Consider the following 19,453-nt stretch of genomic DNA (forward strand, 5'->3'; position numbering starts at 1 on the left):
TGGCGCCAGCTCTGAGGAAAAGTTACCCTGGGGGTACGAAAGAAAGAAATGAGGAGAAGTGAGAGATGTAGAGACATTGGAATGGATGAAGAGGGTTGGGTGGCTGGTGCCCGCGAGTCGTTGGAAGATTCTAGCAGTGGGTTTTGGTAAAGGGGGATGGATATAGCTGGGGATGTAGCTGTGGATGTAGCTGTGGTTGGACATCGATCTGGTAGTTAACTCGAGAGCACCCCAGGGACTCGTTGCCACCGATTTCACCAGCCATGTCCCTCACTATCTATAGGATTCACTACTGACAAACGTTTTATCCCCGGTTCTCACATAAACCGCATTACCACACGTTTTTACTCTAGTATTTATGTACCATCTAAAGAGCCATTTCTACATTTTACCAAAAATTTGTGAAATTTCAACCGAAAGAACATTTTTTACAGCGACACATAGCTTTTCCAAAAAATTCATTAACATGTACATTTATTTTCCACCGATGATTTTTAGCTCCTCTATTTTTATTTGCACTGCAAATGGAAAAAAAATGTCCCTAAGCTCACGTCTTCAAAATAATTAACAATTGGTTTATTATTTATCCCGAATTTGTTGGTGACGAATAAAAAATTGTGAAGATCGTGGTTCTGAAAAATTATTCTAAGGCTCAACTCCACCGACGGAGAACGAAGGAAAATGTTGAAATAAGTCCACGTGAGATTACGTCTGACTTTAGACGACGTAACTACTTCACTCGCGGTATCAGAATGATTTACATCGAGCCCAACAATTTTTTATCCCAAAATCCACACAAACCGAGAAAAACTGGGTGAAAGGCTGATTACACCAAGAACTGATACTGATTTATCATTAATTCCAAGACAATATATTTTCAGAACTTAAAATTTCAATGACAAAAATTCAATGTACACTTAATTGTCTCGAAAAATAATACTACAGTACTTAATTACCAGTAAATGCCTGTATTTTTTAATAACTTACGACAGAAGCACCTGACGTTTAGTTGATTTATTTACAAATGTTTGATTGAATTTACAGGAAATAATTTGCCTTCAAAGATTCTCAATTATACAAAACGATTATTAATATCGCGGTATTCAACTATCAACTAATTAAATTTAAATTTTCTGTTAATCGTTTGTTTTAATTTCTAATTGAACTCAAGGCACAGGACTCGGCATTATGACATTAATTTCTTCATGCTCACTCTTATTCACTAAACACTTAACAACGTCTATGTTACACTGTTTATTGTACGCATAAGTTTTCTTTATCATGAGACATTAATACGTATACAATCGCATCCCAGACTATTCTCATCAAATTGTTAAGGCATATGTGCATTACGTATATTATTTATTAATATATTACAGTGGAAATCGAGTAGAACCGAGCGAAAGTCAGCCAAGAAGTCTCAAGTGATCTCCAGATAATTAACTAATCAATCAATGATTAGTTAATTAACTGAACCGATCAATCCATTCGTCAGTTCACAATGATTATATCTCAGAAATAAATTTCTTAATATCAGGAAAGAATTTTTTAAATTGAAGAAAATTGTTTTCTTGAATCAAGAATAAATTTTCTGCAATTAAGAACAAGTTTTTGGATTCAAGATACGGAGATTCTTTAAAAAAAACTTTCCCAATACCAAGTCACTCTTTTTTTCCGGAAGGAAAAATAATCATAGCAACATTTCTTGTAGAGAAAAGCGAGAACTACAAAAAAAGTTTTTATGAAAATCTTGAGGTCGCGTTGAACTCTGAGATATTTCCCAGAAAGAATTTCATCTCACCACTTGTCTGGTGGTTTAATGAGCGATTTTAATTAACGATTCTCTCCCGTCGGATGTCTTGCGCTCAGTCCACTACGCGACAGCGTATTAATTAGTGCTAAAAAAAATCTCTTATGATTAACACAACCGTGAATAACATTTTTTAACGCCTATGTAATAGGACCAAAGATACTCAGGTGTGAAATTATTTTCATGGATTATGGATTTTCATCCTGATTTAACTTTCAGGGCAGTTTCATCACTTTTTGCAATTAGAAAAAAAATCAATTTTGTGGAGTTTTCGTTTGTTTTCTTTTGATATTTTGCGCCGGGTGACTCTTCACCTAGAGTCTATCCTCTACCTAAAAATAACGAATAAAAATGCGAAAAATATCACTCCAAAATCGCTGATTTTAGGAATGCTGTTGTCTCTTAATTTGTCGATTTTTCCATATTCGATGTGAAATGAGAAAAATAAAGAATACGTAATCAAACGCGTGATTTTTCGATATTTTATTCGTCCGATCCATTGCGCCCGCGCAAAAATAATCCGTTGGGCATGTGGTAGGTGTAAAATTGATTTATTTAAAATACATTTTGTGTTAAAAAAACGATAGAAATTCCTGATCCAATAAAATAATTTCAACGGTAATAACTGAGCTCAATATAACTAACGGTTATAATAAATTTTCTTTTCGCGCATCCAAAGCAAAAGTAATGGAGGGACTCATGTTTACTATAAAAAAATTGAAATAGAATGATAAATGAAATATAATTAGAATTAACAAACAAAACAACGAACCCCTAGCAAGCTTATCGTTTAAAGTTTCACGTAATTACTGTGATATTTTCAATTACAAAGCGATTGAGTCTATGTACAATTTCGTCGAGCGAGTTATTGAAAGATTTATGTACAAAAGGACAATCTCCAAGTCACGTTGAAGGATTTTAGAAATAAATCTGTACATAATATCCTCCACAGCCCCGAAAATTTCTCAATCGATACCGTCTCAATCAATAACAATGAAATTTCATTTTACGATTAAAACTGCATCAAAAAAAATTTCGCTCGCATCGAAAATGATACCGACGAGAATTTTCTCAGTGCATTGATCGATAAAATTCAGTTCTCTCATTGATAACATAATTCGGGGAGTCTAATTATCGATGATAATTATTGATTCGAATGATATCGATCGATAAATCCGGGTGAATCCGGGGATATCGTAACTGTCAGTGATAAAATAACATTGGAATAGGTGAAAAGCCATTGGGTTCGACCTATCGTATTCATCGAATATATGAATAAATTCTCCGGTGAAATGATAAAGGATATTTGAGGGGGATTGATGGTTTAGAGGGAATTATCAGTTTCGGTTAACGACTCGACCACGATTCGGCATTACCAGTGCCTTCAGGTCACAATCCCATGACAGTGTGGGGATGTGGATGCTGGTGTGCATGGAGAGGTGTTGGATGACCTAGGCCGATTGGTGGACCAAGACCGAGAGGTGGTGATCCACTGCTGTGCATCAGTCCACCTAGCATACCGGTCATTTGACCGAGTGCCGCCAGACTCGCCATTCCACCGCTCGTCAGGTTCTCACACTTTATGTCTTTCTGCTCCATCTCCATTCGTTTTTTCCCCTGTTTGCGCTCTTTTGCTCGACGATTTTGGAACCATATCTTCACCTGGAACAATCCCAACAATCCAACAATTCATTTCTTTACTTCTTCATAATTTTTCATAATTTCATTAGCCCTTGAAAATTATCGGAATTTTAATTGAATATAAATGAAGCTTACCTGTCTTTCAGATAATTGGAGTTTTGCCGCGAGCTCAGCTTTTCGCCTGATGGTGATGTATTTGCTGCTGCAGAACTCAGTCTCCAGCTCGAACCTCTGATTGTCGCTGTACACCACTCGATATTTGTCTTTCGTTCGCGTTTTGCCTGTAACAATGTACAAATTCATTATTTAAAAAATCCCCCACTCACCCCACTCTGTACGAATCGACAAAGTCAACGACAAATACTCTGAATCAATAAACATGCGCTTTCCTCAGAACAAAAATACACTTCTTCGACGTATACAACAGCTACATAAGACAATTGTGCTTCTGCATCAGGTGGTGTCTACGACTTGTAATGGCGAACGAGGAAAAGAAGTTTTATCCTGAGCAACGATAACGCATTATCATAAAATGCGTCAACACACACGATGTGCGATGTGCACAACGACGTGTTAACTCTTCCAGTGATTAATCTCCACGATAAGCACATCTGCAGAAACAGACTCATCTACATTTTTCTCACATGCACAATTATCTTTCAGATATTTCCAAAAATTTTATCAATTCAATTACTCCATAGTTACAGCTCTACGACTAGACGACAGAAAACTCCATCCTCTTGAATATTTTCAATGTTTTAATAAACTCAATTAATTATAATATTAAATCAAATTTTGTCTCGAAGAATTCAACGAAAAAAAAGAGTGGAATGAATTGCCGAAGAATTCACATAAGGAAAGTGACTTGAAGCTCTGATTTTTGACACTTAGTCATTCCCAGCGTGAAAAAAAAAATCCACGAGAAATATCCCCCCGAATATGAGTCAAACAATCAATTTTCTGTTCTCTCTCGGAAGGCAGGGAGCATTTTAAAAAATTCGAACGAGTAATGGTGAGAAAGGTGAGAGAGACGGAGAGAAAAAGAGTACACGATTAGATAAGAGTAGCGGCAAAAGATCAAAGGCAGAGACGCTAATCCACCACTCCTCGATAAGTTGGAACGCGAGACCTTCGAAAAATGTCCACGACCGGTGTCTCAACTCTCAATACACCTCAGGTATATCAACCTCTCATCCTCCTCGCATTTTTTTAACAACATTCTTATCCGAATTTTTCCATATAAAACATGTCAATTAGGCGACATTAATGCGCACTTCTTTACGGTGATGATGGATTCTTTGAGGACAGTTGCGAATCATCGAGTCGAAAATCATTTCAATCTTCTACAATAAACTAACAACAAGTACCAGAAGTATTTTTTTTTATTAAATCGCAATTTTTATGCATGAAGTTTCAGAAATGGGCAAGAAATGCAAAGGGAATTTTTAATTTTATATCGACTCCCTTCGACTTTGATTCTCCATTTAATTAATATATATCATAATTATGTGGAGAATAAATAAATAAATGGTTGGTTTCTTATCATTTTGCTCAATACAAATATTTCATCTGAAAACGTAATTGATCGGTGAAAAATTCGAGAATTGATAAACAATGAATTGTAAATTTCCAGTGTTTGAAAAAGAACTTTTGTTTCCCCTCAAATAATTGATAATCTGTAACTGTCCTCTATAAACACCGAAGAAAAAATTCTCAGTACATAGCAGATATTTCCGTTTATAGTTGTTCTCTTTGACGTTTCACCGGGCTCAGTAACAAAAGCCCACAGTGTCGATCGCACCAGTTTATGGATTACCGTCGGTACGTTTCATCTGAGTGATAAAGAATCCATCGAGCACCAGGTCATCTCCACGCGACGGAAACTTATGAAATTCGGTAAAACTCTATAAAATTCCCCAAGATAAACAACAATTTTTTCAAACTGCAACTGCAAATTTCAAAATTACGCACAGCGAAGAGTGTCACGTGATTTTTTATGCTGGGGCTTAAATTTATTTATGATCTGCTGGGGATCGGATCAAAGGGGAACCGATCGAGGTGTGAATACGTGGATTTCACTCGCGATTGATAACAATGATACGGGGATCTAGGTGATGCAGCCTTGAAGTGTTGATTGACTCTGAATCCCCGAGAATGGATTTACTTTCAAATTTGTTTAATAAAAAACGTCAAATTCCGGCAAATCGACAATGATTTTTGGATTTCGGATTCATTTCCCTGTCATCATGTAATTGATATTGAAGACGTTTTTTTACAATGAGATGAATTGAAACAATAATTCAAGGAGACGAGAGACATATCTTGACAGCTATACTGTCACTACGTTGACAGTAACGGGAAGTGCGTAACGCGGAATATGAATGGGGCCTTGGAGCTGGGGAAAAAGGGGGGTGGGGAAGGGGATAAAATGTGAGGAAGTTCGTAGGGGTGGAAAAACGGGGCTCGCGGGACTCGTTGCAACCCCATTAAAACGATTCTCTTTCATTTCGCGTATACGAATTGCGCGTGCCTGCGATTTAGTCAAACCTCTGAATTACAGGGGTGGTTATCTTGAGGGGGTGAGTCTTGAATTATCATCCCTGTGTGATTTTTATTGCGTTCTGTCAGAGGCGTCACAATTATTATGCTATTGTGGGGGTTGGGTATTCGTATGTGTCGGTTTATCGTAGCCGTCGGAAAGATATTTATTGCCGCAAGATGTTGCGTTACGAGAATTCATCGTGGCCAGAATATTTTTCCAGTGGATATCATTTTTTTGAGGAAAAATTCCGGAAGAGATCTGTAAACCCAGGAAGAAATGTCGTTTCGTGAAAAATTAGAGAATAATTAGGGGATGGAATAGATATTTTAGAAGGGCGTCATGCAATTTTTTTTCTCGTAATTTATTGTCTCGATGTGGGTCAATGCATTTTTTTTTTTTCGGCGAAGGAAGGACAGTTTCCGGAGTGAAAGTAGGTCAGAATTTAAATGGTCACTCGGATTTTGGAAAAATCGGTGAAGGTCGCAGGACAACAGCCGTTGGTACCTGATGACAGGCGTCTGCTTGGTTTGAGGGACGTGAGAGAATAGTTCCGGAGGCGACAATGTTCTGGAGACGAAGATTTTATGACAGGTACGCGCGGTAAATATTTTATTGGTCAGCTTAGGCTCCCGACCCTTGACACAATGACAGTGCGCCGCATTTTTGAAAACAATGGCCCAAACACTATTACCCAAGACCCAGAGTCGAGTTGGGACTCATGTTCCCCTTTTCACCCCCCATCTGGCCCAGATGTTCATTCCACCGAACTTGCAATCTCAAGATTGCTTTCATTAGAATCTTTAAATTTATTTTCATTAGAATCAATTGACTATTAATTGACTTTTAGACCCGAAAAAAATCGCCTTTAAAATTTATTCATTATTTCATTACTATTCATTTTCCTGCCCTTTTTCCAAAGTCTTAGGAATTTTCGAAAAGTTTCGAAAAGACGTAGGAAAATTACTGCACGATCACGACATTGGGAGTCATAAAATAATGAAAAAATGCAATCAACAATTCTAATAGAAATTCAGAGAAAATTTTGTGAAGAGACCGGAGAAAATGAATGAAGTCTTGAAACGAGTAATGCATAACGCGATGATTATCGAATAATGGGGACATTTACCCCAATTCGTCACACCGTAATTCTTGGAAAATTGGGGGTCAGTGTCCAGGCGATTTAAATGGACTGAGGAAGGTTGACACTCTGGGGATCTGGTGGGCGTTGCAACACCCGAGGTTCTGCTCGTTGTTTAATTGACCTCCATTGTTGGCAAAACAAGACATTCGCCTCTGAAACCCAAATCCAGGCGCCCACACTTCAGTGTGGAAAATTCCAATTGTCCCTTGACCAAAGGTCATCAATGGAAAACGGAGCATTCCAGTTCCACATCAATTTCAAATATCCCCCAACATCCAAGAAATATTAAGTCACTCCAACAAATAAATATCTCGATATCGGAAAAAAAATTGATAGACTCAAGACCTAAATAAACAATAATAATAAATAGAGAAAAATTCATAACTTTCCGATTGTAAATATTGAACGCCGCGATTTTCCTCATGGGCCATAAAAAATTGCGAAGACTGTATTTTTTTCTGGCATTCTCTTATTATGTAAATTAATATCACAACTCCTGAGATCCGGAAAGTAACTCGGTGTCAGGAAGGGAAAAAATCGTGCGATTGAGGTGAAATCGCGTGTAGTTGAAGTTCCCACCAAGAAAGAGAGAGAAAAAAAAATGGAGAACCTGAAAAAGTCGGTAACTACACGCACGAAAATTGTAATACGTACATTCTCAGTCATGCAAGCGTTGTAAGAGAGCCATGCAAGAGTACTGGGTGCAATATAACCATAAAATGGAGATAATGGACGTTAGGTATCGGGCAATAGGATGGAGAGAGAGGAAAAACAACTCCAAATGTATTTGATGCACGTCGGCCATTATGATGTCGGAGACACGCGAGTTTATGCTCGTGGAAATGAGCGGTGGTTGGTGGAATTTTTCGAGGGTGAATAATAAGTGGATTATATTTTGAGGGATCTTATAAACCACCTGAATACTGGCCCACGATTGGTCCGAGGTGGTGGACAAAAAAATAGGCAGAGGCGTGGCTGGAGATTATCATCACGCCATCACCAATTTCGGTCTTCACCAAGTTTATCACAATTTTCACTTTATTACTTTCTAACATGCAAATTCAATTCACCCGGACATTAATTGTTATCGATAAGAGCATGCGAACGATTTTATGAGATTAATTCAGTCACAGAGAGAAAAATCTGTTGAAAACTACCTCTCAGGATTATTCCACTAATTCCCAATTATTTTCAAATATTTCATTCTAAACTGAGATCTGCAATTGAAAAGTTACTCAAGGGCCTGTGGGATTTTTCATTCTTTTTCTCTGTGTGCAGATTCGATATTTCTACAGCGAAGTGCGAAGATGAGTCCAGAAATTTGATTATTTGCATTTGATTAAAGTATTTCAGGCGTTCGGCAAAAAATTTCGAGTGCAAATTAATTCCTCTGATATTTATCTCCAAATCAGTGGCCGAGGTACTCAAATTTTCGATTCATCTTCTACTCTTGTTAATAATTCAATGTTAAATTTTATGAGACACGATAATGGGACTTTTTTTAAAATTAATATTCGTACCATCCAGGGTGCAGAGCTCTGGACGGTACACCGATACAGGTCCTGCTGAACCCCCAGACACGCTGCATGCTGCAACAGCAGTATTCACGGGAAAAATAGTATTCATGTGAAAAGAATAAAAATCACGTGGTAAGTGCCCTTTTTACATCATTCCCCAAAAAAGTCTTAACAAAAAAAGGATAAAAATTGTTTGAACAGAAGTATCTGCCGGGTATTCCTCCGGGGATCTCAATATTTTGGCTTCAACATCTTAAACATCTTGAAAAACATGAGTTATTCAGTTGATATCGATCGAGAGAAGCAAAAACAACGGCAAACGAATGTTAAATCGGGACTGACAAGCTGGGACGTGAGAGGGGATTATCTCACAAATATTTGAGAACAATTAGATGTTTGCGTGAGTCTATTAACTGATGTTTACATTGTTTGCCGTATCTAGACCACGTTTGGGAGCAACGTATCGCACTCCAGTGATAGAACAACCCAGTGAAATAAATCCACCCAGACAGTGTGAGAAAGATCAATTTAGCCGGTTTTTTTTTTCCTCATGTAAGCCACATTATCACGAAGATGAAAAACGAGAACGTTCTATTTTCATTGGAAAACTTCAGTCTCCCTCGATCGTGCCGCTTGTTATATCGAATCCATCGAAACCGAATGAATCTCATCAATGAAGGATGTTTATATTTTGGTAACATGAATGAAATTGAAATCCCCTTCGGTCGATCGAAGGGAATTCGGAATTTCCCATTCGTATCAAAGATATCCAAGTCCAATAATTCGTATTTGTTGTTTTCTTTATTCCACTAGAAGTAGCGGAAATGAATCGTCCGATTGGAATTGAATTTCGTTCATTCTCTACTGAGTTATTCATGCATTGTTGAATGAACCGTCCCAATTTGCCATTTGTTTAATAGAATTTTTTCAAATAATCGAAAAATCTTCGCAATGCCAGGATTAATCTGTGAATCCTATGACATCATCAGCTGGATGATGAGGATAAATGAAACTAGCGAAATCCATTCGGGTCGATCAAAATATTACAATTGAAGAGGATTTCACATTTACCCCGAGGAAATGAAAGAATCCCGACATTTATTTTGTTTCTTCACTACAAGAAACGACAATTGAGTTTATTCTAGCCATCGGTAATCTCTTTGCTGTTACGATTCAATGGAGAATTGCCCGAAAGTGGCTCCTTCGAAGCCCAAAATGATTACACGAAATCGAAATGAAAGAAGCGCTACACGCGGAGCTGTTAAAAGAAAAACGACAATTCCTAGATGAAATCTTACCTGGATTTTGTTGATGCTGATAAGACGGCCTCTTAATCCACTCATAAGGACTCCTGAGCTGGGTGGGCCTCATGGGTGTACTCGATGCACTGTTATTATTCGGTGCATTTGAATTGTTATTATTACCAGTTGGTGAAGAAGGTGTACCAGGACTGCTGATTTCACTTCCACTGACGGTGATGGGTGGACTGGGTTCACCAGTGCCAACGCCATTATTATTTCCTTCATCGCCACTCCAATCGCCAACACCATTGATCTGTGTCTGGTGTGCAGGCGTCGGTTCATTCTGCTGTGACTGGTACATCTGCTGGTGATACTGCTGAAGATGTGAATAAGGATGTGCATGCGCGTGCCATCCAAATACATCAGGATGATCGAGATACTGTTGCGCCGATGATGCCTGATGATGCCCATAACCAGGATGCCAGTACTGCTGACCACCTGGTTGCTGATGGGCATGCTGATGCACCTGGACATGCTGCTGACTCGGCTGAGCCAACTGCTGAGAGTTGGCATTCTGCTGCTGCTGCCTGTACACCGACAGATGATTGTAGTATGATACCATGCTTATCTCCGTCATTTGTACACTGATCTAACTTAAAACACGATAGTCCCTCGCCCGCCAGTCGCACTCCTAATGTTTGTTCTCGTTATCACAATCGTAGAACACTCAAATTATCTCCACATATCGCATCAGCTTCAAGCTGAATGGTGACCATCAAACGGAAATACTTGATATCGATGATGCTAGGGCACTGAGTTCATCATTCAGATGTCGATTCGACAGAATCATTCACTCGGTGGAATTGTCTCTGCTTGCACACTTTTTTCTCCACTTCACTGAGTCATCAACCTACTGAACTCCCTCAAGATTAAATGGAAGAAAATGAAAACTCCCTCTCAAATAATCGGCTTTAGGTAAATGGAATTAATTATTTCTGCTTTACGGAGGCACCTCAGTGGTAAGTCAGATTTTCACGATGTTTCACCGACGACTGTCTCGGTGTCTTTGAATTTGTTCAGACTGACTTGTGAACTATGTTGGGGTAACGCCTACCAGTGCCGCATCGAACTCCCACTCTTACTACTCAACTGTTGGACTCAGCCAATCGGGGAGAGGCTTGAACACTCTGACACTGTAATGGCGCCTTAGTAGCATGTTTTGGCATCGTGATTATCCGACACATCACGGCTTACGATGCTTCACGCCCCTTCCTCGTTGGGTATTTCGATGGGATTTTTCGGGTTGATCGATTAAGGGGTGGATTGTTCTAATTGCAATTATATTGTTGAGAGTTATTGTTCGGGGATCGAGTTTAGTCTAGAGTTTTTTAAATCATTTGGAAATTTGGGCGCAGAATTCGGGGGGAGTCGGCGGATTGTTTGCTTGAGGGGATTTCGTTGTTTGTTGATCTCAGGGAAGTTGATGATTAAGGAAATTCGGGTAATGGTGGGATAATCGGGTTGAGATCTGAATTGTAAATGGATATGTTGTTTATCTATGTGAGTTGGGTTTATTGAAGGGATTTGACTTTTGACGATTGTTTTAAGATCGTTTTTTCTTCACGATTTTTCGTCGCAATCGCTTCGGCGAGGAATTTATTTGGATTTTCGGGTGGGATATTTGGTGTTAGGGGTAGGGGAAGGGGCCAGGTATAATTGAGGCTTGTTCCAGCGCTAATTGTGTAAATCGGATAGAACAACTTATTGGTTGACGGATTTTCGGGTAAATGTGAAGGATAAATATTAAACGTTGCAGGTGATATATGACGTGATTGTTTTGTACATATTGTCGATCATGGCTGCTATCTTAAATTTTTTAATCCTATTCCGGTGGACGGGTTTTTTTGAAGTGTTCATTGTGGCGGTGTGATATTAGCACTCAAGTCTTTAGACATTTCATTGAAATTTCAGTAGATATTATCAACTCATCGAGAACTGATATCAATCTTGCATACGGATTTTACCTGAATATTAAAAAAAAAAATCGCAGGACTTTAGTTCACTGGCTGATATTGCGGATGCAACTGTAAAAATTTTCCGAAAGATTGGATTAAAATTGAAGAGCAGTTTTTTTAATGGTCATTTTACTCGGGAATATGGAAGCGGTAATTTAATTGAATGTTTATTTATTTCTCTGAAAATAATGGCCAATAAATTAGTTTGCACCTTTTGTTTTGTTAGCATTAGAAATTTAGTGAAGCAGTTGTGCCTGTGTTTGATAGGAAAACTTGAGAGCTTGGTTTATCGGGTGTATTAGGGGGAGTGAGAATAATTTATAACGATTTATAGAGAGTATCTCGACAAACTTTTTGAAATCCTTCATTTACCTTGTTCTAATGTCATGAAGCAACAGTTGACGGAGGTGAATCAGAAGTTATAAATATGAGTGAATGTGGAATTAATTGATGGATGTGTTCATCTTATGGATTGTCGGAGATCTAACAGTTCCTCATGATGTTGAAGATATTTATTGGAGTCTGCGTGTCTGTGAAAAGATTCAATGGAAATTAATCCTCCATTGAAAATTCATTTCTCATTGATGCAATTTATGACTGCTATCATTTTTCATTTACCGAGGCATTCAAACTCAAGTAAAAAACGTCTTTCCACTCACTTCTCCCAATCCTATTCTGCACTGGAATAAATCACCTCAAAAATAATGAATATTTTTTATTGTTTAAATGAAGAAATTCAACTTCATGAATGATTTTGGAAATTGAAGGAATTTTTTAAATTCTGAAATAAATTGCAGGTCTATGGAATGATTTCTGAATTCAAATAGTATATAATTATTTTAAATATAACGTATATATTTATATTTATGTTTAAAATATATTTGATTCATGATTTTTTTTTCTGTGTGAAGTGGATTTTCATTTTCATCTGCCAGGACTGGCACCATCGCAAGGTTCCGAAAATCAGGACAAGTGCTGGATAATCTTCGGTATAATGGCAAATCCTTTGAAATCCTCGGGCTTATGTACGTGTCAAAATATTGACAAGCGTGTCGCATTCTCAACCCTTTTCGGACTGCGCTCCGTTGGTTACGCTCCGCCTTTGGGGCGGTCTCATCTCCCACTTCTCCATTACGGGAAATCACGCAATTTTTTTGAGTCCAGTTTTCCCAGTGTATTAATCGGAACGAAGTAGGATTTGCTCGTTTTGCGAGAAAAAATTTACGTAATCTCACTATAGATAAAAACATTGAACTAAGGAAACATGAAATTCTTTCTAAATCTTATCATTTCTTTATTTATATCATTATCATTACTAAAAACCTTGGAAAAAATCATTCCGCCATTTCTTTGTAGTTTTAATAATTCTTTCTCACAGTTTTCATACGAGATGTTCATTTGCATTCACTTTATTTATTTACGTAAATAAAATGCTCATTTAAAATGAATGAATTTATTTATTATTTATTTTAAATTATTTCATTGCTTTTTTGATTCGAAAAAAAATATTTAACTGGGGGATCTATTTAATTTAATTAATTATTCATTTCAATTTCTCGTGAGAAGGTTCGGAGACCAGAAAAAAAAATTCCATTTGATTATAATAAACCATTTTTTTGGGCGTGGGGTTGTGGTGCATAAATAACGCCGGCATTTGTGGGGTTTTTTAGAAAATTCATGAGGATGTATTTCTTCTTTTTGTGGATGAAGACAGTCTTCAACAATGGAGGAACATTGTCGTCATTAGGTTCCGGGTATTGCCGTCATAATTTGCGCAACAGTGCGCAATGCAGAAGGACCAGCGGTTGGAGCACAATGACTCCTGCGGATTGTCATTCGTATCCCCAAAAGTGGTCGAAAATTGACTTCTCTTTGAAGGATCCAAGTACTTTGTCAGTCCCACCAGTCAAAACAGCCCCCACGCGCCAATACGACACGCTTTTAGGGATTTTTCCGGGAAAACCACCAAGAGATCCTCTAACGCAGCAGCAGCAGGAAGTCCCTCAAAAATTAAATACTAAATTTATGGCAATTAATGATTTTAAATTATGATGACAGAATCACAAAAAGCTCCCCTTTTTATTTTATTAATACCTTTATCAGAGTTTTTATTAATAATTCATTTATTTTTCTCGTGATGATCTTCATTTACAAAAGTGATAATCAAAATTGAGTGATAAATCAATAACGATAAATAAATTACTGATGGAAAAATCATAATTCAATTATATTGCAACTATTAGCACTTTTGAATTAATTGAGAAAATTATTTTGTGATATTTGAGTGATCTGGCGGTAATTTTGTATCGAAAATTGTAGTATTGAATATTGAAAATTGTATCGATTTAAATTAAAATGTCAGAATAAATGTTTAGGGCGTACAATAAAGATGAAGATTGACCGAAAAATTGAATTCCGAAATAAAATCAAAAGTCAAATTTTCCGATTAACTTTATTTAACACCCTCAGTGTTAATAAAAAAAGTCCATGATTTTTGCAATAAAATGTTAATCCGGTGAAATAGCTGTGGGATAATTTACAAGTGCCTAAAAGGCCCCCAAACATTCATGGGTACTCAGTAAAATAAAAGAATAAATGGAACACCATTGAAAAATGTCTCCAAGTGTCCCAGGGGATGATAGACCCCCGCCCCCAGGGGGTACTCCTATCCATGAATGAGAGTAAACGATTTTTCTGGAGAAATGTGGAGCGCGTCATTGGCAATAAAATTTTACCGTTTTAATTAAAAACTTTAGGATGTCTTTCACCTATTGTAATAATAGCCCCGACCCACGCATCGAGGAAATATTTCTCTTTTCAAATATACAACGGTAAAATCCTCACGTTTACACACCCTTGGAAAAATTCCAGTGTCCCTTTGGGCCTTTTGTTCGAATGGCTCGACGGTCCCAATGATTGCTCCACATTGTAGTTACCTCTTTATAAATACCCAAACTGTCAAAGCCATTTCCCAACCATAGAACAATTAGAGAGGTACCTGTAGGTACAGCATTTTTGGGGTGTAAACTTTACCTCAGTCTGTCTTTGTTTTTCACACGGTGACTTTGTGCCTTCGATATTTTTCCCATTCAATGGAAATAGTCTCGGAGTTGGCTTCCAGGGGTAAATGCTCGCCACTCCCGCCAAAAACTGCGAGTGTACCTCTGGGTTAACCCCCGTTGTGAATTGCCACTTTAACTTTAACATTTTGCCACCAATTTCTTACTCTCTTTCTCCCTCTTACACCTTTCTGGCAGTCACCTTCTTGACTGTTTCATTCTCACCTTTCACTCATTATTATTGCTGGCACTTAAGGATTTTTCTCCCTCATTTGCCACACCCCCCCTCCCCCCTTCCCCGGCATCCTCGGATTAGTCGTTTATTTGTTGTTTGGAAGGGATATTTCAGGATAAATTGTTGATTACTTTTTTAAACAAATTATTTTTTTCTGTTTATTCTACATTTAGGGAACATTGTATTTAAATTATTTGACGGTTTGTCACTGTTTTTTTTTTCTTATTAAATGGAATAATTCTAGAGAAATATTTTCATAATCTTGGAAAAAAAAATTGACACTGGATATTTATAGTTCCTTGCTGTGGAAATTTTCAATTTTTTCTGGAGAAATAGGAGAAGTAAAAAAATCTTTCATGCACATTTTTATTTTGTGATTACTGTCATTTAAAATTTGGGGAAAGCTCTGTCGATTAATGGATAATCATTGAATTATGGGGAAATAAAATATGCCAGGTTATTACTTTTTAAAAGTTTAAGGAGAAAATATTCTTTTGTCCATCCATTCACCCCGCCTTCCATAAAATTCAACACAAAACATAACTGCACGTTTACCATGAATTCTCGGAAAATTCACTTGGGGTACATCGGCCGACAAAACATTCTAACTACCCTATGGCGTCTCCCACTCTTTCGACCCCTTTACGATAGGAGAGTTTTATAGGGGTAGTGGGACGCCAGGTATTCCACCATTACAGAATCTATTGGCCAAAAAGACCCAAACATTTTTGTTAACAGAAAATACCCGATCCGTTCCTAAATTTCATGCTCAAAATCTTTTGAAAAATCCGTAAATATTTATCTCAAAGTGTACAGCACAAAGTACAACAGAAAACATGAAAATATCCAATAACTTATTAATTAGTTTAAACAATCCCAGTGAATTTTTTTTTGTATTTTTTCTTAGAATTTTACACTGAAGTCCAGAAAAATTCAAAAAATGAATCGTCTCACTTTTTTCGATCAAAATATCTCAGAAAGATAATACGATAAAATTTAAATGAAATTCGAGTAGATATTTTTCCATTATTTTTTTTTAATGCATTCAAATAAAAATAAATTGAATGGAATAGAAGGAGAAATATGAATTAATAACTGAAATCAATTTATTTACGGTAAATGGGAGAAGAATTACCCAGAAATTGAGAGATAATTTGTAAACGATATCCGGTTCTTCGAAGTAAAAATGTGGTGCAATGAGGGGCTCATCATGAGGGTCATAACGATGTCCCCAGAGCCTAAATAGTACTATATTTCAATCTAGGAATTTTTCTTAAGCCCCCATAACTCTTTGGCGTCATTTTCAAGCGGTCAATTTCCAAAGTCCACTGGTATCATCACGGGTGAAGGGTTACAGAGTCTCATGAACATAAACATTTATTGACCTGTAAAAATCATCTAGTTTGTTCGTATGCTGCCCAAATCCTTCCAACAATTACACATATTAATTGTCTACCCATGGGCTTTACCACTCGCCCAATTGCCGCAATCATGAAACATTGTTAACCGGCTACTGTTAATTCGCCCTGACTTTTACCATCGAATTATGCCGAGTAATCATCTCACTCCACTTTTCTCTTCATCATTCTGTTTGTCATCAATATTGACTCATTTTTACAACCTTAATCCGTCAATACTTCATCCCATTTTCTTCACTAAATCCATTCCAGCGAATTCACATCACATGAAATAATGACAATTACCCGCTATTTTCAATATATTTTTCGAAATATGAATTTTACCGTATAACCCTGATAAAAAATGCAACAAAATCAGATCTCTTCGTAAATTATCCCTCAACTACCGCTACAAAATTGCACTTGAAATATTCAACCAAAAAAAAAAACAAACAATTTAATTAATTTCTTGAATACTCAAATAATTCTCGATATTCCGGTTCATTAAATCTTGAAAATCCTTAAAAATAAATGTCGGAATGAAGTTTAGTAGATAATTCACGTAAACAATCTCAATTGAACTTAAATCCAAATGGATGGAATGAAAAATTCAAATGACACAATTGTGAGTGAAATTTCCAGAAATATCCAGCGAGAAATGGCAATTTAATACATAAAAACGATAGAATGGCTTTTTTCGTGGAAATAACTGTCATCATTTTGATGTTCCCGCGCTCAAAAGCACCGACTTGCCCTCGGTTAACAAAAAAGTATAGATATTCGTTTTTATTCAAAGCGATAAAAAGTTAGTGATAGGTATATATCGGTGGAGCGTTGAGTTTCAAAGCGCATCTGAAAAATGCCCGCAGGGCTAGAGCGTTGGACATTAATTGGCAGACATCTTAGTTCGTTGGAGCGACTCTCCGGACGGCTTTAATGATCAGCCTGTAAAGGTGTTTTCGATTTTTATTTTTTTACGACCATCAATAAAAGCCAACATACATACACACCACATCGTGTGCGCTTTTACACGAGCGCACGTACCCTCTGTCTCATTTCCTCTCGTTTGATCATTCCCTATTTTTTTTTTCTCTTTCACCAGCTCCGACCATTGCACGATTCGACATGATGAACTTCTTTGAAATTCGACGCTACGTTCTCATGCAATTTTTTATTCCCGTCTTGTTTTTTGTAATCCGTTATATGTTCTCCACGCAGCGGGTGGCAATCGAATAAAACACTGCATACACGGAAGAAAAGGAATCCCGGGGGATTTGTTGGATCGTTATAAAATAAGTTCCTCCAATTTTTTTTTAATGCTCGTAGTTATTTCGGTTCCAGGGTTTCTCAGAACGATGAACTTGGCGATGAAGTTGGGATTGACGAGCTCTGATGACTGATCATTTTACTTACCTTCGTGGAACTCTTCTCTGGGGATTTACATCGATCCTTTTTAACGATTCAGTTTTCGCGCCATTTTTTAACGCGTTGAGATAAAAATCTGTGAGAATTTATGTGAACCTGGTGGAAACGTATAGCGCGACCAGAATTTCTAGTGTGAAATTAAAAATTTGTTTTTTTCTTCAGAAGCATTTAGAGATAAAACTGAAAGTCAATAGAAAAATTAATGAGTCATGAGTCGATTATTTTTCCTTTAAGTCCTATTCAATAATCGAGGATAATAGTAATTTAGGAAGTTTTAGGAAAGCCTGTGTAAAAATATCGAAATGCGTAAAAATGTTGAGAAACAAATTTGTAATTTTTATTGACTATCGAGAATTACTATCGATTATTCTCTCTTAAGAGAGTTTAAAAAAAACTTTTGACCGTTGCAATATCTCCCTTATCACAATGTTCCCAGGATGTTTCTCACCCCAGACAGATAACTTGCCACGATAACCACGCCGAAGGGATGCAGCAACCCCCGAACAGCAATTTTCCATCATAACTCTACATAAAATTAGTAACTAAACGCCACAAGTTGGTTACCGAGAGCACCAAGTGTGTCAACGACCCCGAGAAACTCGCCGAAAGGATTCCCCAAAGTCCCATCAACTAATCAACTCATGAAGCTTCCCCGACTCCCCCGATTCCTCCAAAACTGCCTCAAATTTAATTCCACTATTTTACAACCTGATATTTGATATTTGCATTAGTATCAAATCAAGAGTTGTCTGTTATCTCTCACCAGAAAATAACCGAGTTATGATTTCAGCAGGAAGTCTGAATATTATCTCGGTTAAACACGTATCAAGTGCGTGAGCAATGGGGCATGAGGGGAGGGGGTTAAAAAATCATGGAGACAGGGAACAAGACCTAGGCAGAAAGCAAATAAGATGGAAAAAAAAAGAGAGATTAAGTCTGTCCCAAGTTTCCACAGCAACGTTTTCGGTCGTTTTTATAACGGTCATGCATCCCTTCATCTTTCTCACTCTATTTTGCCTCTCGAATCCAGGAGAATCGTGCAAACACGGAGCCTTTTCAAACCGCATTTAAACAATATTAATTTTACAACTGGGATATGGACGGGGGTTGTGGAACGCTTGGTTTTTACCCCTCGTTGTTATCCAGGTACCTTTTGGAAAGTTTTGGTTTTTATGGTGGAAGATTCTCTGGAGGTAGTGGACAACGCTGATGCATTGGTTCAGCGTGACCCAAAGTGGATTGGAGATGGAGGGAATTTTTTTTTTTTTTCTTCACTCGTTTGACGCACACTTTTCGGGTCATTTTATGGCACAGCCTTTGGCGAGGATTAGGCGAGAGAGGAACGGCGGAATTCACGGGGAAAGAGATAGGAGAGGATGGAGTATTCGATAATCCCTCGGCCTTTGACTGAAACCCATGGGATCTGGCGG

The 19,453-nt window shown here is 37.5% G+C and overlaps 1 protein-coding gene across 2 annotated transcripts; it reads right to left on the reverse strand.

The window, feature by feature from the left end:
- Nucleotides 1-881: 881 nt before the first annotated feature.
- Nucleotides 882-10,955, reverse strand: cad (caudal). 2 transcript variants are annotated; one of them, XM_011299088.1, is made up of 4 exons: nt 9,950-10,955; nt 8,655-8,723; nt 3,587-3,732; nt 882-3,472 (listed from the first exon to the last, which is right to left on the reverse strand). In XM_011299088.1, exons 1-4 carry the CDS (start codon nt 10,527-10,529, stop codon nt 3,200-3,202), a joined length of 1,068 nt encoding a protein of 355 aa, XP_011297390.1. In that variant the 5' UTR covers nt 10,530-10,955; the 3' UTR covers nt 882-3,199. The 2 variants fall into 2 exon arrangements, with proteins under 2 accessions (XP_011297390.1, XP_011297398.1); XM_011299096.1 differs by lacking the exon at nt 8,655-8,723.
- Between the last annotated feature and the right edge of the window lie 8,498 nt (nt 10,956-19,453).

The sequence above is a fragment of the Fopius arisanus genome, unplaced genomic scaffold (assembly GCF_000806365.1).
Source record: "Fopius arisanus strain USDA-PBARC FA_bdor unplaced genomic scaffold, ASM80636v1 scaffold00001, whole genome shotgun sequence".
In the NCBI taxonomy this organism is placed as follows: Eukaryota; Metazoa; Arthropoda; class Insecta; order Hymenoptera; family Braconidae; genus Fopius; species Fopius arisanus.